General features: G+C 37.9%; 1 protein-coding gene across 1 annotated transcript; it reads right to left on the reverse strand.

The window, feature by feature from the left end:
* Window positions 1-5491: 5491 nt before the first annotated feature.
* Window positions 5492-23063, reverse strand: LOC131785119 (sodium channel protein 1 brain-like). The gene is made up of 23 exons (XM_066169404.1): window positions 22783-23063; window positions 19738-19895; window positions 19495-19575; window positions 18767-18895; window positions 18544-18635; window positions 17912-18097; window positions 17372-17429; window positions 16467-16611; window positions 16067-16204; window positions 15471-15902; window positions 14607-14795; window positions 13815-14162; window positions 13162-13438; window positions 12426-12667; window positions 11965-12138; window positions 11434-11544; window positions 10823-11092; window positions 10048-10101; window positions 9296-9433; window positions 8843-8956; window positions 8219-8357; window positions 7789-7920; window positions 5492-7391 (listed from the first exon to the last, which is right to left on the reverse strand). Exons 1-23 carry the CDS (start codon window positions 23017-23019, stop codon window positions 6046-6048), a joined length of 5190 nt encoding a protein of 1729 aa, XP_066025501.1. The 5' UTR covers window positions 23020-23063; the 3' UTR covers window positions 5492-6045.
* Window positions 23064-25015: the final 1952 nt, after the last annotated feature.

A 25015-nucleotide genomic window follows, 5' to 3' on the forward strand; every position in this document is an offset into this window, starting at 1 on the left:
CCACATATATACCGATAGATGGCTTTCATGAAAGTTTGTCTTAATCGTTCACCTGTTTGGGTGAATGCTGATTTTACCGATAAAATGAAAATCTATCTCGGACACTTTTTACCTCAGTGAGCTTTCATAGCCCCTTGTTGTACAAGCTGTGATAAGAATAATACCCTATATCATGTAGTACCACGAGACATGGTTGTTACAATTTTTGTCAACTTCTCTTCTTTGAATATTTGCAGCTCACAAAAAATTGTAAATAAGGCTTTTAAATGCATGATGTAAATTCGTGATAAATTTGACCCTCCACATGACTTGAGGCTATAGGTGATTGTACGCCCACACCACGTTAACACAGCACGGTCCTTAGCATGCATGTCTTAAAGTCCCGGATAGGATGAAGGAGTAAAAACTTGTCATTGAGAGGCTTGCTAAACCGTTCGTTTTCTAAAGCATGTTTCACACCACGCTTAGTGCGCTATCTTAAGCACACGTAGTGTGATATGGGAGCACGCTAAGCGTGTAATCTAATTTACATAAAGAAACGAGCTCAAATTTTCTAGAGTTAAAAATAATCCTCTAAGAAAGAGTTATCTCCACAATTAAGTGCTCGAACGTTCGCGCTTGATCGAAACAAGCACGAAATGACAAGTTGTTATTTAGCTAAGTTTTTGATTATGCGCTTCAGCCTACGATAAAAAAAAATTTTTTTGCAGTCATCCTAAGGCAAAAGTTAATACTTTTTCGCTCTTTTGCATTTTCTTCTCATTTTCTCTGTATCATATGATCAGTTTCAAAGGATCACAACTTTAAAGGCCACTAATTGGTATCACGAATTTCTTCGAATTACAGTGATACATCAGCTGTAGTCGCTGTTGCACCATAATAAAGTAATCTTGAACTTAATGCGTAAGAACTTTGAAGTGAATGGTTAAACCATAACAGACTGCCCGAATGGTTCAGTGCGCACAGTTGCCTTAACAACAAAGAAAAACATCCTTTGTACTCTACAAAGACACAGCTAATTTTCCGTCCCGGCATTGTTTAAGTCTTCATTTTGCCGCATCACAGCACAAAATCAAGGTATATTTACAAAGAACGGCCGTACATGTTTCACTAGCTATCAATTATTGACGGCTTCCATTCGGTAGAGAGTGAATCACCTTGGGGCAAAGTGGTTTAAGTGAATTGGATTCCGCCTGTTTAAGGCCCTATGATAAATATTTAAGGTAAGAAACTTCGATAGCCAGGGAGACAGAGCATAATCCATTAAAGAACGTACTATTGTGTGTTTAACAAATAACGCTTAGTGATAAAGATGTCTCGAGGCGAGCTCACAGTTTCTTCTAAAACTTAATATGCTATAGGCCTCGAATTTTCTTTCACGGCTTTTTGAGATTTGTGAACACGACTTCATCGGACAAATCTCTGGTTCCGGCGAAAGTTATATTCAAACGCTAGTGATATTCGCCGGTCTGCTTTGTGTGGTTGTTGATGTAGGTTAAATCTGGCAAACTGGCATTTTAATGTATTATGTGTCAAGTTCGCTAAGAAATACCACTTTCTCAAGGGCTAGAGATGAAGAAAGTGTGAATTGTTGATCAATGTGAGTTGGATGTAGGAGATACGGTTTCGTTTTCTGTTTCATGCTGAGCATAATCAGAACTCATTTTATTTGCATAATTGTTCTTCACTTGATTGTTTTGAAATTGTTCATGGCTCTGTGTCCCTGGTACCTCATTTTGAGTTCAAAATGATTGTTTGATGCAAAAGTCAATTTTATTTTTTCGTATTTTGTGTGGTTTTTCTTTCGTAATCTAAAACCAATACAATAAGGTGGGAATTTTTCAATTTTAAGTTACCCTCCTAGCGTACATAAGCCAGCCTTTCGGCAAGAAAAGTTAATTCACATAACCGAGTGTCACGCACCTGCAACTTAAGCTATTAAAATATTGAGAAAGCTTTGAAAGGGAACAATTTTAGCAGGCAGAGCTGTCTTCTTAAGTGTCAGGAAAACTTTGCCGCAGACACTTCAATGATCTGTACATATATCACTGCGAGGGCTGGAGGAGGAACAATGATTGCATAACAATTTGCGTGATATCGCTAAGTTAGAAAATTTAACCTTGGCATGGATAAACCAACGACAACTTAGACAGTTTCAGTTTCAGCTTTTACCAAGCTTTACTAAAATGGCTTATGTTTTAGTTCAAGAGATCACTAATGCAAGCCGTTAAATATATTAGGCATACTTCAAGTGTTTTTGGAAGACAAATCATGATTAACTTGCCTTTCATGTGAGAATTGCTCAATATCGTCGAGTTTAAAAAAAACTAAATTTGCAAGGAGCGTATGACAAAGACAAAATTCGAGTACTACAGACCTTCGCATTTTGCGCTCTGATGCTCTGATTATATTATGATTAAGCATCAAACAAACAGATTTCGATTTAGGTAATTATTAAAGTTTACCTGTGACAAGCATTATGCTTATTGCTAAGATCGAAAAAGTCAAAAGCGTCATTTGAGTAAAAGAATAAGAGAGATGGTAAAGAAATCTTCGCTTACTCGGCTTTTTCTGTCTTACTGACTTCATCGTAAAGTTTCCAATCATCAAAATATTGATAATTTCTTTCATTACTTGGCTAACTAATGCATGATGTTAAAGTTGTGGTTGTGATCATCCCTAAGGCATTATGTGATCCTATCTAGGAAGGAGCTTCACTTCCTTATATATCAAAGTGGTATAACATAACCCATCTTATCGAATAAGCCATGAATATCTTTCTCAACGGCATGATAAGTAATCACAGTATCGGTGTATCCCGTTGTGTCTCCTTACTTGACTAGAACATTAGACCAAACTGTTGTTTATGCTTATAAAAGTTTACAGAATCATGGCGTCTCAAGCTGAAGCCTCCTTGAAGCGTATACAAACCCACAAGGGTGTGGCGGGAACCATTGTGGTAAACTCTGAGGGGATCCCCTTGAGGACAGACATGGACAACTCCAACACGCTTCAATATGCCTCTTTGTGCAGAACGCTTTCCACCATGGCCAGTAGTATGGTACGGGATATGGATCCAGAAAATGAGCTTGTCATTTTGCGAGTCCAATCCAGGAAAAATGAACTAATAATAGCACCTTATGAAGATTATCTTTTAGTTGTCATTCAAAACAACAATGAATAAGAATGACCGCATTTTCACCGAAGTTTTCGCCAAGAGTGTCGTAACTGTGTATTTGTGTTTGCAAACCGTCTAAAAGTAGGAGGGAGATACACTGTTTTTGTTCGATGCACTTATAGTAAATCGGTATGGTAATAGAACTGAAGAAGTATAGAGAAATATATTTTATATCGTTCTTCTTTAATCTTTCAAAGTGCTCGCACATCCTTAGGCTCTTTAGAAATATTACAACTAGAAACTCAGTTATACTTAAGTAAATTTCATGCCTGAGTCGCTTAAAATGTTGGATATAGTTTTAATGTCCCGTAGCTCATGCCTCAAAACAAAAAAATGTAATGAAGAGGAAATAGAAACTGATGGAAATCATTGATGACTTAAGCCAAAGCGTGTTAAGTCTGAAACTCGAGAAAAGAAAGCAAAAGCAAACTCTTTTGCATCGACTGCACTTGACATTTTATCTGTGCATTCCTCTCGACCGTCGACCGGAATTTGAGCTTTTTGGCAAATTAACAAAATTTAAAAGCACAAGCCTTTGGAAAGATAAAATTTCTTAGATGAAACTCGTATCTCTACAGAATTTGCCACCATAAAATGGGATGCGAATTTTTGTTGATGTTGCTGTAATTACTGTGTAGGTTTTAATGTTTTGAAGATGATTGTAAAGAGCTCCAACCCAAATCGAGTTATGGAGAGTCCGCTATGGGAAAACGAAACATAAGAGTTCGCTCGGCTCGTCAAGCCAATGAATGATAAATTTTTCCTGGCAAAGATTTAAAATCATAAAACAAACTACGGTCTCACACAAACAAGGTGCAAAAATACACTTTTGCGAACTAACCTTCTTTACGCAAAGACATGAGCGTACCAGAGTCACTGTTATTTCTTTCGCAGATAATTTTATGTTGAACGAACACAGCTTGAATTGATTCACCCGCAATCTAAACTCTTCAGCGAGGTTTAAAACAGCCCTCTTTGGACGTGTTTTAACTCATATATTTTATATTTCCCATCGCTTTTCAACACTTTGAAGTGACGTTAACAAGCAACGCGGGTACCCCCTCGATTTTTCCCGCCACTCGTGACGTCATTACGCCCGAAGTTTTTCCCAGTCTGAAAATCGATCATGATCGATGTTAGTAAGCTCGCTGCGATGGCAAAAGTCACGAAAGAAACACAAATTTAGAAAAATAATAATTTTATTAATTTACGACTCTTCTGCCTCCAAACATACGTAATTAAATAGCAGATCTTGGCCTCTATTATCTCTCAAAGACGGAACCCAAAAGCGGAAAATATTTTTGTTTTTGTACATCTGTATTATTTTCTACATCATTTAATACAGAATGACAGAAACTGACGAAAGAGATGAAAAGATCAAAATTTAATTGAGATCATCTACTTGCTGATCAAAAGTTCTACTTCCTGTGACCGCTCAAGTTTAACATCACTAAAATTGTGTTTAGCCAGGTTGCAAGAAAGGTGGTTAATGTCAATCTGGGATTAAAAGTTCATTTAAGCTTTAATTTCTCATTTGGAAGAGCGTGTATAACACCCAAGGTTTTATCTCAGTATGGCACTAAACTAACGGGAAAAATCCCTGAGAAAAAAAATCCCTTTTGCATAGCTTTAAAACTGGATTTAATATTTACACTGACTTCGGGTTAGGTATTTTGAAGAACTCTACCTAGTTGAACCGGGTTTTCCGGCTGGGTCTTTTTTCCTATTCTTTTGTAATCATTTTTTCCTGAACTGGTCTAAGCCAGACTGAACAAAATACGAACGTTTGAACGTTCAAGTACTAACTTGCTCCCTGATCCCTTGGAAGAAAACATAATCCTTGTTGTTTTGGTTTTCTTTTCTTTTTTTTTTTTCGTTGTAGGGAAAAACTGAACTCTACGAGTTAAAATATTAAAGGAGTGTATCAGAAAGAGCTTCATCAATCTTAGTTTTGGCAGCTCGTACTCCGTTCATTGGCTATTTAACAGTGATGAAGACTAACACTAGTTTTCATTCACCACTGAATGAAATTCACAAAGGCAAATTACAATGACAAGTAAGCAACTAGTAATTGAAACAGAATTTTATTTGTACATTAAAGTAGGTTTATATTCAAAGAGAAATTCTGAACAAATTAGTGTTTTGTAATTCATAAAAATTCAAAATACGTGTACGCACAATCTTGAAAAACCAAGTGTCGCGTTAATAAGCACTGCAAGGTGCAACATTTGATTTGATTGATTATAACTTATGTCAAATTCCCCGCCCCTTCCCCACGCATTTTTGTTCCTCGCTGGAAATGTTTGTACAATAACACATTAGGAAAAGGGTTTTGCAAACCTCTGAACATCTAGTTCCTGTGAAGGCCGTGAGCTCAATTTCGAATAGATACAATGATCTTTTCTTTGTTTATTAATATTGCTTATAACATTGCGTTTATGTAGTCATCTAATTGGGTAAGTGGACTTTTCTTTTCTTAGAAAAAAGTGAGAATTTGATTACCGAGCAAGTCCTAAGAGTGTACATTTTTTTATATTTTCGAAGTTACGAAACAAAGGGGTTTTCTATTCTATTTTCATGTTTTGTTGCTCCATTCATTGGAAGTGGTAGTTCAATCGCTAATGGCGACTTCGGGCTGCTGCCTTTATTAATTTGCCTCGTTTAGCTCACTCATTCAATTTTCCTGGTCCTCCGAGGCCTGGAGTGGCTTACTAGGACAAACAAAATTAACTTTCCTTTTCCATCGGGCAAGTAATTTGGAACGAGAGCCACTTTGTATTGTATTTTACACTTAAACACTACCCTTTATCGATCGTTCTACTCAATTTTTTAATTGTCAAGTTCGTTAAAACCTGATGAAGTCATTATCAGACGCTGTCGCCATCTGAGTCAAATGGGTCGTATGATAAGCATCCTGGCGAGTTACTGCCATGCGCACTGTCAAAAGAAATTTGAGATCTACTTCCGGGAGTTAGTTCAAGGCCGAACATGAAATCGCCCACTTCCTGATCGCTGGAAATCGAAGATAATGGACTGCAAGAACATCTCGGTACACTCTCACTGGAGAAACCATTTGTCATCGGAAACGTTACTGTCCCACGTGTACGGCGCTTGTCCAAGAAGCGCTTAATGGCGCTTTGAAACATCAAAGCTGTAGAAATTGGATCCCGGTATTTTGTACGAGGAGGAGTCGTGTTTTTAGGAGAAGAAACACTTTTTTCCAAAACGCTGCTGTTCTCAGCTGCTGTGATAGCAGGAATCGAACCATCTTCCTTTAAAGTTTCATCAGTTAAGGACACAGTAGCAAATTCCTCACTAGATATTTCATTAGAAGTTGAGCGAGATTTGCTGATGCGTGATTTCTTTCTGACTCCCCGCCTTCTAAAATGTGTTTCTAACTTGGATGCTATTTGCTCAAAGGCAAGTGGTGATTCGCCTTTCTGCTCCAAAAGACGCTTGACTAAGCATCGAAGGAGATCGAAGCACTGAACCCGATACCCCATCCGAACGTTGATTCCCATTCTAACAAGCTCTTGTTCGTTTGGCTTTGGAATTTTGAAAGGCTCGTTAAGGTGAGCTACGAAGTCCGACACTTGATCAACGAGAAGATACTGTTTTCCATCGGTCACAAACGATGCCCACTTTTCATAATAGCTATCTAGATCTTCCTTTTTGATGACAAGCCCTCCTTCTTGAGCTCTGTTTACATTCTCTAGGATTATAGCAATGTACATGTTTACAATGATGAGGAAAACTATGAAAATGTATGATACAAGGTAAATGACTGCCCCCACGGGATATCCACAGTTACCATTCGGGAATCCCCCATAGTCTGGATCGCAATCGGGTTCACGAAGCATTAGAGATTCCAGAATGTCGTTCCAGCCTGCTCCCGTAGACAAACGAAATAGCAGCATCATAGACCGGCCAAAAGTCTCGAAGTTTACCGTATCGTCCAGGTTCTTTTGTTTCTTTACGTGGCCAAACGTTGACATCCCAATGATGGCGTATATAAAAATGACCAAGAAGAGCAGTGTGCCGACATTTAGGAGGGCTGGTAACGAAATTATCAACGCTACGAGAAGCTGACGGATTCCTTTTGCGAACTGCAGGATCCTTAGTAATCTAGCTACTCTTGCAACGCGAAGGACTCGGAGGAGACCTGGATTCATAAATCTGATGTTTCCTGTGGTTAGTTCTTCCATCGCCAATCGTGTGATATGGTGAAAAAACAATTTACATAAGCACTTTGTATTTCAGAAAATAAATGTGTGAATGATAACTAAACAAAACAAAGCGAGAAGAATAAAAAGCTTTTAAATTTTTTACTTCACTCCAGAACGAAAATCCGAAAAAAAAACAGAATTCCACTTTTTTTTCCAAGGGTACAAGTAGTTACCGCTGAAGTAGCACGAAATTCTAAATATACTTCCAAGGAACCACTGCAAATGAAGAAACTAATATCTATATGTACGGAATTGTAGTTAGATCCTTATCGTTGTCTCGCCTCGTTTCAGTACTGTTTTATACTGGCAAAGATACAATGCTATTTCCTTCATTCCTAATGGAAGGTACTTTACCACTTTAGAACCTTTTACTCTGTTACTTACCAATAATTGAAGCAATTACAATGAAGAAATCAAAGATGTTCCAGGCCTTGGTAAAATAATACTGGCGTAATGCAACAAGTTTCATCGCAGCTTCCAAGATGAAGACCGCTGTAAATATCCAATTGAACACTTGTGTTTCCCGGACACGATGTCACAGGCTTTATTAAGGAATATCATCATCTGAACTCGTTGTTAATTTTTAAATGTCGACAAACAGTTTTTGTAATGTTTGATGAAGATTTCCCTTCCACCCATTTCTATTGATGTTTATTAATTTTGCTGGGATATTATAGTCTTGATATTCGGTTGTCATTAAAATGAGATAAAGAAAAAAATTAAAATCTAAATGCAATTGTTTAGCCTTGATTGTGGTATTTTACCAATTTTCAGGGGCAGTAAAACACTTTATTTTCTCATTCAAAAAGGATATGAAGTGCACTTGTCATCGCTTCCGATTGGCCATAGTGTTGCCACATCATAACGGACATATTCAACATAATCATCCCCAGTATTCCCATCTCAAAGACTTTACTGGTAACCAGGTCATACAGAAGTTGTAGAACCTTGTTCTGTAATAAAAAGCACAGTGATGTGTTATCACATCGTACTTTAGAAGTTAGCTGATTACGTTCGTTGAAAATGCTTTACGCCGAGGGAAAATTGATAATGAGTTTAAGTTCTAAAAAATTAGATTTGGACATTGTTAATCTTGAAGTACCCATTAAATTAATGACTGTAAACAAAGAAAAGAAAAACTAATTTTTCAAACTTCTCCTAGATGTGGAATATGACCTAAAAAATTTTATACCACTGAAATAAGATATGGTTTTTATACGTATTGAAAGCTCTTGGCTGTAACCTTTTTTAAAAGAAGATCCGGGTTTTCCACTCCTATAGCTCCATTAACCTGATGACGAATCTAATATTGCTTGCTACGGTATTACAAGTAACTCAGTCTTTCACTGAGCAAAGGGTTAACACCTGTGTGTCAACCAAGTCTCGGAAAAGGATCACTCTGGCGCGGTGTTATTATGATACAGAAATGAGTACAAACCTGTGGTTTGATTGAGTTGTCTGGTGGTTTACTTTTTGCAGATTCCTTTAATATGTCCACCCACTTCCTTTGGGCGTCAGTCAGTAGCATCCCCATATAACTCAGCTCATCGTACTAAAACGCCAAAGTCAAAATTTAGTAAAATTGATGCGAATTGAAATGGGAGCCGGTCACCAAATATGTTTATTTGATCAAGAGGCCGGCGAATATTTAACTATCAAGGCTACCGATACGGCGTTTATTCGAGGCCGGCGGCGCACATTCGAGGAGAAAATGTACGGTAAATCATTTCTGAATATGATGCAAACAGAATCCCGCTCTGATTTTCGATAAAAGCAGTTTACAGGATTTTGTAAATGTGTTACAACTGAAATGGTAAACTGGTGGACAATAGAGAGACAACAGGAGTGTTTTATGATTCTGAAGCTGCTTTATTCACCAAGAAGTACTTACTCTTCTCTTCAAACTGTTAAAGTTGTCAATTATGACTCCAACAAACAAGTTGAGCACAAAGAAAGCACCCATAACGATGAAAATAACGAAGTAAATGTAAGCACCGAGGTAACTCTCGTCTGCAGGTTGTTCATCTACCTGAAAGGAACACACAAAACAGGGAGAGCAGTTGAATTGTCTTGCAAACATTTTGCGCAAACTGTCCCCGAAAACTCAAAACAAATAAATTCCACTTTGAAAACCTAACCTTACAGAGTCGACTTCCTAAAAATTCGACGTGGGGGAAAGATGCTCAACTCGCCCATATTTTCTATAACCGAGTTCACCTCCAGCATGTGTAAGGTCCAGCAGAATTGAAATAGTACAACCCTTTCCCAATTAAGTAGAGCTGATCAGAACAATCATGGAAGAGAACAAAGTTATCCTCTCAAAGGGCCACAATATGACAGTTTTTTTAAATAGTCTCCTGGTCTTGGGGAAAACTCCGTGGGCAAGAGTATCTGCACAAGAACTTCATTAAGTTCCTCTTTTAGGCTTGAAGTCTCTCCTTTAAAACTTTTAAAGGAGATCTCGCTCACAGACAAAATAAGATGAGCAGATTATTTCAATTCCTCAGAAGAAACGTACAACTTTTCTGACGTCATAATTTTTACATTTATGTGCATACTCTCTTTGTCATATTTAGTCTTTTCCTGTTGTAAATTCTGATATTTAAGAGTTTGTATATTAATGAGTAAATTTGAAAAAAAAACCTCTTTTGAATCCACTGCATCATCCATAAGTTCCATCCACCCTTCAAATGTTGCCTGTATTGAAAAAGGATGCTGTAGAATATATTCATCATCAAATGTGCTTAAGTTATTGAAATTTTATACACGCTAAGCCTTTTCATTTGAAAACAGAGGGCTGACAATCATTTATTAAAAACTATTTTAGCATTTACGTTTTAGAACGTCTTAGAAACCTCTCTTGTTTTCATTTTGAGATCCCATTGGTCCTGTGTGATATCGACCTTTGTTCTGATTATAAGTCTTGGTTACGAAGGTTTTGGTTTTACTAAACCTTCAGCGAAATGTTCTCGAAGGCAGAGAAATAGTGTGATATTGTCATTGGTATTAAAGCGTGGAATAGCCTTCAAGCGGAATACTCACATCTTTTTGAGATCTTATTGGCCCTGTGTGATATCGACCTTGTTCTGTTTAAAAGTTTTGACTGCTGAGGTTTTGGTGTAACGAAACTTTCAGCGAAATGTTGTTGAAGGTATTGATTGGTATGGAATGGCGTGACTTACGATATTTTCATTGATAATAAAGCGTAGAATAGCCTTCAAGCGAAATACTCACAACTTCTTTAGATCCCATTAGCCCTGTGTGATATCGACATTGTTCTGATTAGAAAGTTTTGATTACTGAGGTTTTGGTTTAACGAAACCTTCAGTGAAATGTTCTTGAAGGCACTGCAATGGTGTGACTTATGATGTTGCCATTGACATTAAAGCGTCGAATAGCCTACGAGCGAAATACTCACAACTTGGAACAAGGCGAGAAAGCCGTTGATGACATTATCGAAGTTCACATTTGAGTTCATCCATCGATATTTCTCAGGATACTTCAGGCACGTGGATTTGTTAGGCACTAATTCTGCTGATACGCGCTCGCCATCCATATCTATGCATTTATAGAACTTCCCGGCGAAAAGCTGGACTCCTAAGATACTGAAGATCAGCCAGAATAACAAGGAAACCAACAGCACATTGGCTATTCCAGGTATGGCAGAAAAGAGAGCATTTACGACGACCTGGTTAGAAAAAATATTGAAAAAGGAGTCAGGGACATCTATAAATTTTTTATGGGTGAAAAATGTAAACTGAACTACTTCTTTTGCTGTCCTGGGTTTGCTCGGATATTTTCTTTAGGCAAACAGAAGCAAACGCGAGGCGACAGGGAGTGCCGAGACATGCGCAAAGAGAGGAGATCGGGTACCCCTCGCGCACGTCTGGAAAACGTGAAAAAAAATAGCATCTTGTCAACCCATGTGTCATTCGTCCATTACTTTTAATCAAACTATTCCTTAATTTGATTTTGATCCTTTTCGTTGTGAGGGAAAATTTGTAAGATTTTTTTGGGGGTTTTCTTTACCTTCATCCCTTCCAGACGTGAAACTGCTCTCAATGGCCTCAAAGCTCTCACTGTCCTCAGAGAGCGCAAAGATGCCAAAGTTTGATCTTCAAACACACACACCAGTGAAATCTTGATGAAGACAAAAAAATAGCAATAAAAAACAAAACGTGACAGCGAAAAGCACGAAGAGAGTGGAATTTGATTCAAAGTAAGACTAACATGAAAGAATTGAAAGCTTCACCATATCTCGCACCCAGATCTTAATTTGATTCCTATTATGTCAACTGAGAGGAATTTTAGGGGTCTAAATAGCAACTTGAGTATTATCTTAAAGCTGGTTTAATAGTCAACGTTGGCGTGGTGGCCTTACAAATTTACGGGTCATGACAAGTGAATGCCTTTGTGCGAAGAGTCTTGCACATATAAGTTTGAAGTACAAGTGTATTATTAGGGAGAGCTTTACAGGCTTGTGATCCTTCACCGAAACGCCATGTTTGAAATAGAGAGAGGAGGGAGAATATGAAGACTTACTTCCTCTAAAAGACTTACCGCGACTATTAACGAATCAAGGCAATTCCAAAACGAGGAGAAATATCCAACCAAGCCCAATCCTATAAGTTTTAGGACAAACTCTAAGGCGAAGATGAACGCAAAGAAGTAATTCAGGTTTTCCAGAGCTTTTTGTAGCGTAGGCTTGCTTGGAAGGTACACATCCTCAAACACCTTGAGGAAACAATTTCCATGTAACACATAAGCAAAAAAAAGCCTAAGTCAAGCTGAGCTGTCAAGGCCAGTGGCTAGTTTCCGTTGTATAAAGTGACCGGTAAAATTGCTACTCTCCTTGGACGAGAGTAGTCAAACGTGCCAGGTATTTGTTATCTTGATCCTGCATCAAATTCTCGTAACTAATTTATAGAGAAGTGTGTAGCTGCTAAGGGAGAGAATTAAAAATCATACCTAGGGAGTTTGTAAAAGGGTTAATAATAAAAGGAGCGGAGATAAACCCTCACCAGAACTAAACTGCTAATAAGCACTGTGAATAGAATAAACCATTCAAAGTATCTGTGTTCCACAAGTGTCCGTGTGCGCCAGCGAAACAACAGCCAGTTGTTGCACGTAATATTCTTGCAGCAGGCGCAACTAGTCAAAGGTGACATACAGAACTCTGGGAAACAGTCGTCAACTTCGGCTGGTTGTACTGGTGACTTTCCTTGGCGGTTTGGGCTTGAAGTTACACCAGGAATGATATTAGCTGAAAGAGGTGTTGAGGTAAAGTAATTTCATTTTGATTTTAAAACAAGTCATTTTAGCGACCACTTGTAACGACAAAAGCAATGATTTTTCTAATAGACAAGAAGCGAAATTATTCTCACAGTTGACCTGAATTTGAAAAAAAGTGAAGGAAAAGAAGCCCTGAAAAGATGTTGGCAACGACACAATTCGAACCTATACCTCCCTGATACTAGTTACGCGCTGTTAATAACTGAGCTACAACTCCAGAAGCGAGTAAAGTGCCAAAGTCTAGTGCTTTTTCTTCTCCTAAAGAAACCTGATTGCAATTAAGTGAAAAAATTTAACTTGCGGATGATAAAAATAACGGAATGATCCTTACAGGATAGCTGCATTCAATGCAATATCCCAACAAGCAGAAACCGACTTCATTTAGACCTTTCATAAATGGATAATTTTTCTTCCGTAAGTCCAATTTTGATAAAAGTCGCTCTTAGAAGCACTTCACTGACTTACCTACGGTCGAGTATTCCCTTCCCTGGCTAAACTTCCTTACATTTCTATTATCTTTCTCCCTGCCAAAGGCTTGTATTTCTTGAGAGGAATTGCAGCTTCCATCACCCGACCGATGATCAGAGACGGGGAACACCGGAATCTTCCTGGTTTTCGTTAGCTTCCTTAGGAGTTTTTTGAATACATCCTCTTCGTCATCATCATCGTTCGCACCTTCTTCCTCTTCTTCATCACCGCTGTCAAAAGCGTTAAGGAGCAGGGCTAGAAATAGATTGAGAACCTACATGGAAGCAAAATTAGTGATTAGGATTCCTCTTATAAACTTTAATATCTAGAAATTAAGACTGATTTTGAGCCCTTTGGTCAAAAGAGAATTAATTATGAGTGGTTCTAAAAAGCATTAAAAGCTCGGCTGGTTTGCTCTAATTAAAGATCAGGTCAGCATTCGACTTGTAGCTCATCCAACTAAAGTTTATCCATGTTTCCGTACCATGAAGTTACTTGAAGTGCGGCTTTCCCCCAAGATGGGATACAATTCCAGTTCAGACTTACATTTATTCCTATTTGCTTAAAAGTTGAAGGTCTATGATGATTTATCGCAACACAGTTTAAAGCATTACGTACAGCGTGCAGTTATAGGGAGCGATTCAACTCACAATAAAATTGCCGATGACAAAAGCTGGAATGAAGAAGGGAATGGCAGCAGCAGGGCTGGTTGCTCTCATGCAATCCCATAAGGGCTCGATCCATTCCCCACACAGGACTCTGAACACCATCATGAAAGCGTGCCAGAAGTCGTTGAAGTTCCATCGTGGCACACCGTCCTCTCCAAACTTGTCCGGTGTGTATGATTTACCAAACATCTTCATTCCCATCAGGGCAAAGATGTAAATCACAAGACCCAGGATGAGGGTGATGTTGCCGATTGGTCCAACGCTGTTGGATATTGTAGACAATAGTCTTCGCATCGTCTCCCAGGACTGCGCCAGTTTTAAGATTCTAAACTGTATGTATTTGAGGAGGAGAAAGCGAGAAGGGAAAATGTTGAACCACCTTTTCTGGGAAAATAATTTAACCCTTAAACGTACTCCCATGAATGACCAAAACAGAAGTTCTCCTTACCATGTCAATACAATATCAACCAGATGTGTTGAGAATAAAGAAAAATATCAATTTGGGGATAATTAATTGATCCAATACTGAAGCGAAGCGACTCCGCATGTTTTCACAGTCAAGTTTTATGGTTAGAGCAAGAAATTCGCCTGAATTTACTATAATTTGGTTAGAAAAGAGATTCGACTTGGAAACTTGGAGAGGACTGGCAGAAATAGGGGTGAACTTGTCATATCTAATAGGAAAAACAAGTCGAAATGGTAGCGAACCGGGCAGGGGCGAACTTTCAATGGGGCGAAACATCCATAGACAAATTTAAAGGAATGAGGTCTTACCAAGCGAAATGTTCGGAAGACACTGGTTCCAGAGGATTCTTTGAAGTCCGCTAGCTCAAGTCCTGTGTCCACTAAGCTGATGATGACAATGATACCATCAAATATGTTCCATTTGCCTTGAATGTAGTACAATGGACCCAGCGCAACAAGTTTCAGAATCATTTCCACAGTAAAGATGGTGGTAAACATCTGCAGAGAAAAAAATTGAATCCATGATTATACCCTGAAGACGCAAGACGAACTTTTTATTACCGCAATGCAGTTCTGCTCGACCAAAATCGAAAAACCTGTGCGATGAGACGAAGTGGTTACTACATCATCGGGAGCAAGCTTCTTCTACTTTGGTCTGAGTAAAAAACGTCTGATTGTGAAACCATATTCGGGACTGTAATGGTTTTTCCTTGGTTTGCTCTATGTGTAATTGGTCTAAAATTAACTGACACCTCCCTCTCAACGCATCAGGTGCAAAACTAAAACCAATATATGGTGACTTAGTCAAAAAAATATATTTTTTTTTTGCCTTAAGCAGTTTGCTTGTTTCACTTTGAGCTCTAATTGACTATCTCTAATATTTTTCATTTTGCTCTGATTTCCCGCTCTAATCAGTCTTGGCTTTACGACACTCAATCGGAAAGCGTTCTATATTTAAATATATGATTCTTCTCTCAAAGCACAAATTTCATTATCAGAAAAAGAAAGGATCAGGCAAACGCATATTCTTCTCATATAAGCTATGTCGCTTGCGTCGAAATGTTACGGCCATGTGACACTCGACATAAATTACCACGAAACGTGATTCCTTGATGCTGAGTATAAGAGACTATACCTCTTGATGATTTGATTAATCAGATAATGGTACCTTACCAAATTCAGCACATCAAGGACCTTTTTGAACTGCGAGTCAATCTGATGATGATCCACGGCAAGGACCACTGTATTGGCGAGAATGAATCCCATAATAGTCACTTCCACAATAGAGTGACCCATAACGTCACACATCATTCTCTGAAGGCGCCTTTTCCACGTCATATCTGTACGAAATGCCTCGTTCTTCATTTTTTCGTCAAGAATTTCTTTGAAAGAGTTTTTACTTCCGATAAGGCGAAGCAGTGACGGGGGAGGCGGCTCTTTCGGGACTCTAAAGGTAATCTCTTCAACCTTCTTTTGAGTTCTGATGGAGTGAATTGTCTTGATAAGAACCTGAACTTTAGTGGTCAGCGGATGAAGGTGTTCCAGTGTGTCGGAGTCTGCTGGGTACGACATGGCAGTTTTGTTTTCATGTTTCTGTCTCGCGGTCTTACCGTGAATTTAAAGAAAAATCGGCACAATGAAATGAAGAAATTACAGTTTGCAAATAATGCTTATTAAGTACCGTAATTTATTCTTTTTATATTTAGAAAATGACGGATGGTTATGATGAAGAGAATTTCATGCGGTTTAGAAAGGGAAATTGAACTCACCTCTTTGTGGATAGATTTGATCTCCAGTTCGTAAGATAAAGCAACCACGGCTAGCACGAGATTTAAAAGGTAAAAAGAGCAGAAAAATATGCCACCAAGGAAGTAGAACACGCACCAGATTCCACTGGCTGCCAGAATCTGAAAGGAATCGATTAAGCCTTTTACTCCCAAGAAATCATCAGTAATTCGCCTTACTGTATGCCATAAAATTCTTGTGATGTTAGTTTGGTGTTTGATCAGCTATAACTACTATCTCAAGAAAATTGATGCACCAGCGCCTCATACTCAATTTCCTACGAGATCCTTCGCACCAAAAGCAAGGAAATTAGCACTGATTATGAAAATTTTCATAAAATACCAAAGCAAAGTCGATCAAAATTCTTCTAAGGGCTGAACAAACCTTGTTGTAGATATTTTCCCAGAAGTCCATCGTCAGAAGCTGAAATGACATTACCAAAGACCATCCCATGTGATCAAAGTTCGTGTAACCAAAATCAGGATTCGGCCCGGCATCAGGCAAGCACGTATAGTTTGTGGGGCATGTCCTAAGGAGAGTTAATGAACGAAGACTCATAAAGACTCAACAACCACACTAACCTAACAAAGAGGTCAAAAACATCAGCGCATGTGTAATAGAAGTTAAGGTTACTAGGTAACGTATTCTCAAGGTGTCAAGACCAAATTATCTTTAGAGCAACCACACGAGCGAGTAAGTTGCGATGTTTGAAAACTGTGTGACGTTTTTGGTGAAGATCAAAACAAAATCAGTGGTAAATCAGCGGAATACTCATAGTCAAATGAGTTTTGTTTACTTCAAGTCTCGAATTTTCCTTTCCCTGACTTTTATTTTCCTTGAACGTATTTTTTTTTAACAATTATATTTTTGACGAATAGGCATATTTTGGGGAACGGTGGTTGTTTCTTATGAGTTCCTTTGAAATTTTGCACGAAAAATTGTTGCACGCCTCATCAAAATTGACCCCTTGCGCATGTCCTGCAATTGACAGCTGTGTTTACTAACCTTAACAACTTCGTGAACGCATGTGGTTCACACCGATTTAACATACCGACAACACTTCTACGGGGTTTTGGTCACCAAGTAAACATAGCATAATGAAAACCTTCCATATGTCTTTTATAATACATCATCGAGAGCTCCATAGCTCGAGTTAGAATATTGGTCAGCGGCACTAGTCACCTTTCCCAACCATGCACGGGCTGAGCAAGTGTCAAAATTCACTCGGTACATTATATACCGTGCACTATGGCGTGCCCTTTGGATTCATTATTCAATAAATACCATACCTCGCGGCTGTCCCATTTCCACAGATGACTGGTTTACCCTCTTCGTAAATCCAAAAACCTGCGAAAAAAAACAAAGCTATGTAAGATCTCAGCCAGGACACTTTTGGTTTTGATATCCGGAGTATCTGAGCAAAAATAGAGATCGCAGAAGATGAAGTAAGAAGAGCAAGGAGGAGATAAAAGGTGAAGAAAAGAAATGGTAAAGGAAAAGAACAGCCGAACAAAAATTAAAGTAGAAGATTTAAAATTCTCCGACTTCTTCGTATTTTCTGCATCAAAGGGCATTAGAAATATTCTGCTTCAAGTCAGTCAGCTGTGATAGCTGTGAATGAAAGTCCAGTCGAGACGGAAGAGGTGTTGTGCCACAGTGGCTGTTTATCATTTGATTGTGGTTGGTTCTTAGAGAGTCTTTGGTTCTGAGAGAGTCTTACTCCCCCAACTTTCGCCTCTTTACTAATGAAATTCAGGAAGTGAAGAGTAAGGAAGTTTGATCATCAGCAAAAAAAATGTCTCGCGATAAATTTTACACTAAGAACATACTTTCGTTATTTGCTCTGTATGTGGTGCTGAGCGAATCGTCGTCGAGCACGCATTTGTATCTGAGGTGACCCACAAACAGCTGGAGACCGATAAGCGCCATAACAGCGAGAAAGAAGACGAATAGAATAAGGACATCCTTCAGCATTTTCATTGACCGAAGTAACGTGTTAACCATCGCCTTCAAACCTAGAAAAAATAGGATAGTGAGCTTCCGAGAAACGATAAAACAGGTGGTGAACGCTTTCGGGTGATCAGACGGAAGCAAACGTGTAGACAAAAGGGCAGACAGACACAAAAATGCACACAAAGTACGTAAGCAGACGGAGACACACATGCACAGACTCCCAGGACAGACACGCGGAAAACCAGACAGACAGACACGCAGGCAAACTGATGGACGGACAGTTAGACAGATAGGCAAACAGGCAGATGGACAGACAAACAGACAGACACACAGACACACAGATAAACGGACAGACACACGGATAAACAGACAGACACACGGATAGACGGACGAAAAGAAGAGGTAGAACAAAATCCTCTTTATGCACCACATCGCGAGAGTTCCATGGTAAATACTTTTATTTTACGTGTAAACTTACACGCGAATATTTGAAAATAAGTTGACTCACCTTTCAGAACAGATATCGTACGTAACGCTCTTAAAACACGCACAGTTCTTATTCCAGAAAAGTTTGCGACATTCGGTGAAAACGTTACATATCTAGAAAAAAAAAATTAAAATTGTCAAACGGACGAGCAGACACTTTTCTGCTATTTCAGAAAAACTCAAAATTCAAACAGCTCTCCTAGAGTGTAAGCATTCTGCAGTAGCAAATTTTGATAACAATTTACCCCAGTATAACCACTGTAAAATCCAAACAGTTCCAAGGGTTTCTCAGATACGCGTAAGAATGGAGGACAAACCCACGAGAAATGATCTTAAGAAACATCTCCGATGTGTAGATGAAGGTAAATATGTATCTGGAATAAAAGAAATCACATGATTAGCTTTTATAGCATTGCATTGATTCCTTTCTCAACAGAAAGTTCTCAAGTTCTCTTCTTTCTCAACAGAAAGTTCTGTCTGACGAGCGCTTAGGCGCGAAACTCAGAGTAACAGAGAATCGATGCGTCCTCTTTGATTCTTTCACTTATATATACTCAGCTCTGCTACCACAGCATTGAGCACTTTATGCCAAGGTAGACTCTGCCCCCACATTTATATATATATATATATATATATATATATATATATATACCTCTATGTCTCCTTTGAATCGCTTTATCAAAGATGGCCAGAATATAGCTGTTCTAGAAATCTTACAGACATTACTAGTCGTATTACTTATTAAAAATGACCTTTGTTCCTGTTTTTTTTCTTATTCTTGCGAAATAGACTAGAAACATTTATGTCTAAAGTCGTGACACAAAAGTTACCGGGCTTTTTCCAAACAACAATCACACAACGGTGCTTTTTTGAGGTAACATTGTTACATGACATGCCGGAAACGACTGAGAGGGAGACTACAAGCTAATTCATGATTCGTTTAATTTACAACTGAAATGAGACAGGTACTTACTCTGCTTCCTCTGGGGGGTTGTTTAAAGCCAGGCAGATGCAATTTATCAGAATAATGAATATGACAAAAAATTCAAAATATCTGTAAGGTATAGTTTAGGAAAAAACACGGCGAATGTCGTGTTCGGTTGTGTTTTCAGATCTTGACCGGGCATTTTAACAGCATCGGCTTTGATTTTAAGGCACTAAACTTAAATAAATCTGAGAAAACGTTTTTGATAAGTTAGAATTAATGACAGGATACTGATGAGTGATGATCTTGATGGCCAACAGTCTGAGTGGATGAAGTGGCTCAAAGAGGAAGAGCGATTTAGACATATTGAATCTGTAAGCTTGGTCGTTCGACATCTTCGACCGGCGACTAAGGACCAGGAACGTTTCCTTGGATGGTTTGGCCGGCGACTGTAGGTGAGATTGAAAAAAAACTATGATTCATCAGTCACGGGGAATGCAATCAGAGGTTTTCAATAATATAGTTTTAACTGTTTGATAAAACCTCGAAAACAGCTACCACTATCTAAGATGAAAGCTATATGCCCTCAACGATGTATAAAAGCAAATTTTAATTTTTCGTACCTTACTCGTAGAAAGATTTACAGCCTTCAAATTCAGCTTCTTCGGGAATTCGAAAGTTAAGGAGTTCAAATAGACACTTATTTCCTATCATCACACCTATTACCATTCCCTCTCCCCTTCACCCTCTCCCCCCCCCCCCACCCAACCCCCTTGACGTTTTAAAACAGACTCATTTAATAGTGACATTTATAGCAGACAAAATCTTTAACTCTCCAATTCGATTTCAAAAACTAAAACTTGATTTGTTAATGGTCTTAGTTTTTATTTTCTTCCTGCTCATAAAAAAAATCATTTAACATCTTCCTTTCAGATTGTTATGGTTTGTTTTGTTATTGTTTGGAACAATTCTGCCGAATATTATATTTTAGCTAGACGTCACAGTTGGCAGTCAAGGATGTGTACGTCATCATGGTCAGTGCGGTTTTAAGTCCATTCATTATAAGTTTAATTGAATCGGAATTAGAAGGCCTTCGCATTTTCTAGATTTCCTCTTGAAAATGATTTACAGCTAATGTACGTGCTTCTGGTCCTGGTGATAATACGTGCAAAGCTTAGGTTCAGTAAAACAAAAAAAATAATATTCGTGGGCATGATGAAGTGAGTCCAATAAGCATGCGAATGTTTTTTGCAAGCTGGTAAACATACTTCGTAATTTATCGGCGACTTTGTTTTTAAGTTTGGCAAGAAACTGAGTTAATTTTCCTGTAACTTTAAAACAGTGAATGAAACGCAGCATGAATACATCGTTAAATAGTCGAAACAGAGGAAACCACTACAACGGTCGAAAATGGATTTCAAAATTCATTAGTGTAATCACTTAAATTGACAAAAACCTGTCAAGTCGAGATGGCCAAAAATTGACCTCGTTCAATTTTTGGCGTTTGCGTGCTAAACCGAAAAGATAACGTTAAAGCAAAGGGAATGATATGTCCAAATCCAGGTTTCTTGATTATGATACCGTGATATAAATGTATCATGCCCTCAAGGCAATGGTTTAAGAGCTGTTATAGAGAAAATGGGCCATAAATCATTTGACAAGTCGGCCCGGAAGTGGGATATATTTTTTTATTTACAGCTGTTTAATTCAATTTAAAATGTTCAGCTCTTCTGAAATTTCCACTCAACAAAGCCGCTTATAGCTATAGTTGCCTGAAATAGCACTAATAGAGTAACCGCAGAGGTCTCGGAAAAGTTATCGCACCTCTGGCCAAGCTATTAATGAGGGAGTGTGTTCGATTGTTATGCTGTTTCGAATCCGGTCTTCGTGGTTTTCGAAGCCTTACAGGGATTTTTTTTCCAATAAATGGGCCGCATAATCCCACCGAAATTTTCGGCTTTTGCCCTCTCCCGCCTTCCCCTCCCCCATACCCCTTCGGAATTAATCGTCAAAGCCAGTTTAAACGAGCCGTGGGCGTTTAATAAGTTTATGTGTTAGGCGGGCGTCGATAAAAGTGGAAACATCAGAGATAAGACCGCGTGGTAAACAAATATGTGGAACACAACAATTACATCTACAAATTAGGAATGTTCCTTCAGTCTACAGATCACATCCTTTAACAGACCACATCCTTTAGCAGTCAATGCTTAAACGATTCACAGCCAAAAACTGGTTAATCAAGTCAAATTTGAGGATCATTTTCCGGTAAATGCCGCCTTGAAGTTCGATCCTTGAAATGAAACTTTGATCAAGAATTGCTCTTGTCATTTCACACCAAGAGAATTCGAGTTTTTAGACTTCCTTTTTGCTTCTTCTCGAGTGTTCATGAGCATTTTATATACAATTTGAAATATTATAACAACTATCAGACCATTTATTGTTTCTTGAATGATTTAAAAACCAAAGGTATTCTTTAATAACCAAGTAATTAACCTGGATCATTGCCAACAGTTTATAACTTTAGTTTTGTTTTTCTTGATTATTACTTCATAGATTATGAAAGAGCAAAAAAGCTCTATGTCATATCACTGAATTGAATCAGTAATCGTTTTTTTTTAAAGTCCATTTTCAAAACCTATCTTTTCAATAACCGTATCATTCTTTTGATTACCAGTTTATAACATACGATTGCGCAAACGTTCACTTAAAGAAACTTTCTTTACAAAAATTTTTAACAATATTTAAAAAGGAAAAAAAATTTGAAACCATTGTGTTGTGGTGTGTAGAATCGCGAATGTTTTCGCGGTGGATCCTCTACTGTTTGAAAACAAACATTTCCGGCAACGATCAATAGACTATGTTTATGTTTAATTTTCTAGAATACTCAAAGAAAAAAAACCTCTAAAAAACAAGCAACTAGCCAAAGTAAAAATATTGTCCCACAATTTAGTAAAATAGGCTTATATTTGCAGTATCGAAAAACACTTTTCAAATACTGAAAATTAAACAACTTTGCTGAGAAGTTTTCTTTTTGGATCAATTAAGACCTGATCACGTCTTACGCAACAAATTAACGAATTCCATTTTTACCACAATGGTAATTAAAACCAAGATGCAATCAAATGGGTTTGAAATATGGGGCAAATTTGAATCCTTTTTATGTTTGCACGGGCTTTAACGTAATTTGATCGCGTAAGTCCAGGTTTTAGGGGCACAACTGTAGTGCGAAAATTTAAAACAGTAACCTACTTACCAGTGAGCTTAATCACACCGATTAGTTATAAAAACAAAAAGTGGATGATCTTCGGTTGAGCTTCACAGACGATCCGCACTTACCCCATTACCCGTCGCGTCGAAATCGTGTAATGGTTTTCCTAAGAGATAAGAAGGCGCTTGTCTAAGCTGTCCTTTCTTAAATGTAGAGCCGTTGGGCAGAGCTGGAAGACCATTCGCGTTGTTTGGTAACATTTCTCGTGGACCTTGGGCCGTCATTACAACCCTCGAGATTTCCGCAGCTTTTACTAGTGATTTATCCGCATAGGAACCATTCCCAATATGGGAATAGTCCGCCATTATCGCTTTTACAACTAAAAAGACTGTCTCTTATCGCTGGCTAGTCTGGTCAGAGCGAAAGCACTCTGAAAAATAGAAGGGATCGAACGTAACAATTTTGGGACAATGTTGGTTGCGTAGCTCTTTATCACCTGAATGTAGGTCTCACCGCGGCATAAAACAAAACACAGCGTCTTGTCCATTGTAAAGTGATCTTAAAATTGTTTGTGGTTTTGGAAGAATTTTTCGGTTAAATTTTTAATGGCATGTCGAGAAAAAAGCCTATAACGAGGAAATGCGGTTGCAGAGAGCGAAACAAAATTCGGAGACATGGAATAGTTTTTTTTGCTTTTTTTTAACCTACAGCTATCCGGTTTTTCTGAAGATAGGTTTGAAATTTGAATGTCTTGCGATTCAACAGAGAATGGTTTAAAAATTTAATCAAACTTTTTAGAAAACCAATAAAGGTGTTGATGTTCAACTACTCTGCTAAGCAATAATTACATCTTATGTCGCAAAAAAGGTTTAGAACCGAAAATTCTGTTACGTAATACATTCCCATTTTTTTCAATTGTTTTTAGTGTTTCAGCAGGAGCTAATATTGTGATTACTTCACCAAATTTTTTTTAGGGCTACTACAGGATTCCCCTGAGCTTTTTTTTTTCCTTTTTCATTTTTTTGAATAAGCCAATTGCATTAGGAATTTGTTCATATAAGTACTCAAAACAAAGGAAGAACAAAATGTTTCATTTTATTTTTCGTTTAAAATGAATTTTTTCATTCGCCATGATTTTAAAAAAAATGAGATTTTTAATTACGTACTTTTCACAGAATAAAGGAAAACAAACTCGTTTCTAACCATTATCTGTAAGCTATTGTTGTGCTGCACGGAAGTACTTGGATTCTCTTTGAAGTTAAGCTGGAATTGTACTTTTTGTCAAAATAATCTTATATCTTTGTCTATGCAACATGTTCTATTGATTGGATTTAACTACGCTCGAAGTTTTCTGAGAAGAATGTTTTGTTTGAAGGTTTAACCAAACTGTGGTTAAAGTACCTAAAGGTTCATAAAAATTGAAATAAATATGATGTATATGTTCTCTTTTTATTTTGGTACTAAATCCTTTAGTATCAGTCATTGACTAATGACATGAGCGTCTGATGGTGGTGGCATCATTGATAAAAGCTAGCTTCTCATTTGACTTTATTGTGCAACTTCCTTCTTTCCATTTTGCAGCTTATAACTTCCCTAAAAAAAATATCTGCTTATTATTTTGATAAATCGTGCTGAGTTTAATTACTTTTCGACAGCAAAAAAAAAACCACATATTTCTAAACCCTACAGATACTTAATTCCATGGCAATTAAACTTTTTCTTCTTTTAAACCTTTGATCTCTAAGAGTGACTAACATCTTATTTCTCCTTACAATATCATCCCTAAATCACACATTAAGGTCACCAACTCAAGAAGCTCTTGATTGTTAAACAAATTCTCCTTGTCAGCTCCTTAAGAAATGTGTGGAAAACAGAAGGGAGAATATCCATACTGATGTTATGGTGTAAGGAGTTTTTTAATCTTATTTTTTTTAGATGATATTTGCCTTGTTGTTTTTAAGATCATATGATGCAAAAATTTGCTACAATTCCTCCAGACGCTAAAAGTTGCTTAAAAATTGCCGAGTAAAATCTGGACGTCCAACTTAGATCCGCATCTGAGAACGACTTATCAAGAAACGCCCGCGCCCATGATGACGAACAGTTGTGCCTAAATCCTATCGTCTAGGGGTACGCCCGAGGAGCACCAGCACTATCGAAGATTGTCGGCTATTGTAATATGGCGGACTATTCCGATAACACCATTTACGATTCACTAATAGTCAAAAAACGTGATTGAACCAGACATGAACATTATAACATGCTTTACATGTGAAGAGTACATTGTTGAGTTTAAATCAAGGAAATTTCGCTAAATTTTGTATGGCTGTTTCCTTCACCCTCGTCGATCTTAAGTTTCTT

Source organism: Pocillopora verrucosa, chromosome 7, assembly GCF_036669915.1.
Source record: "Pocillopora verrucosa isolate sample1 chromosome 7, ASM3666991v2, whole genome shotgun sequence".
In the NCBI taxonomy this organism is placed as follows: domain Eukaryota; kingdom Metazoa; phylum Cnidaria; class Anthozoa; order Scleractinia; family Pocilloporidae; genus Pocillopora; species Pocillopora verrucosa.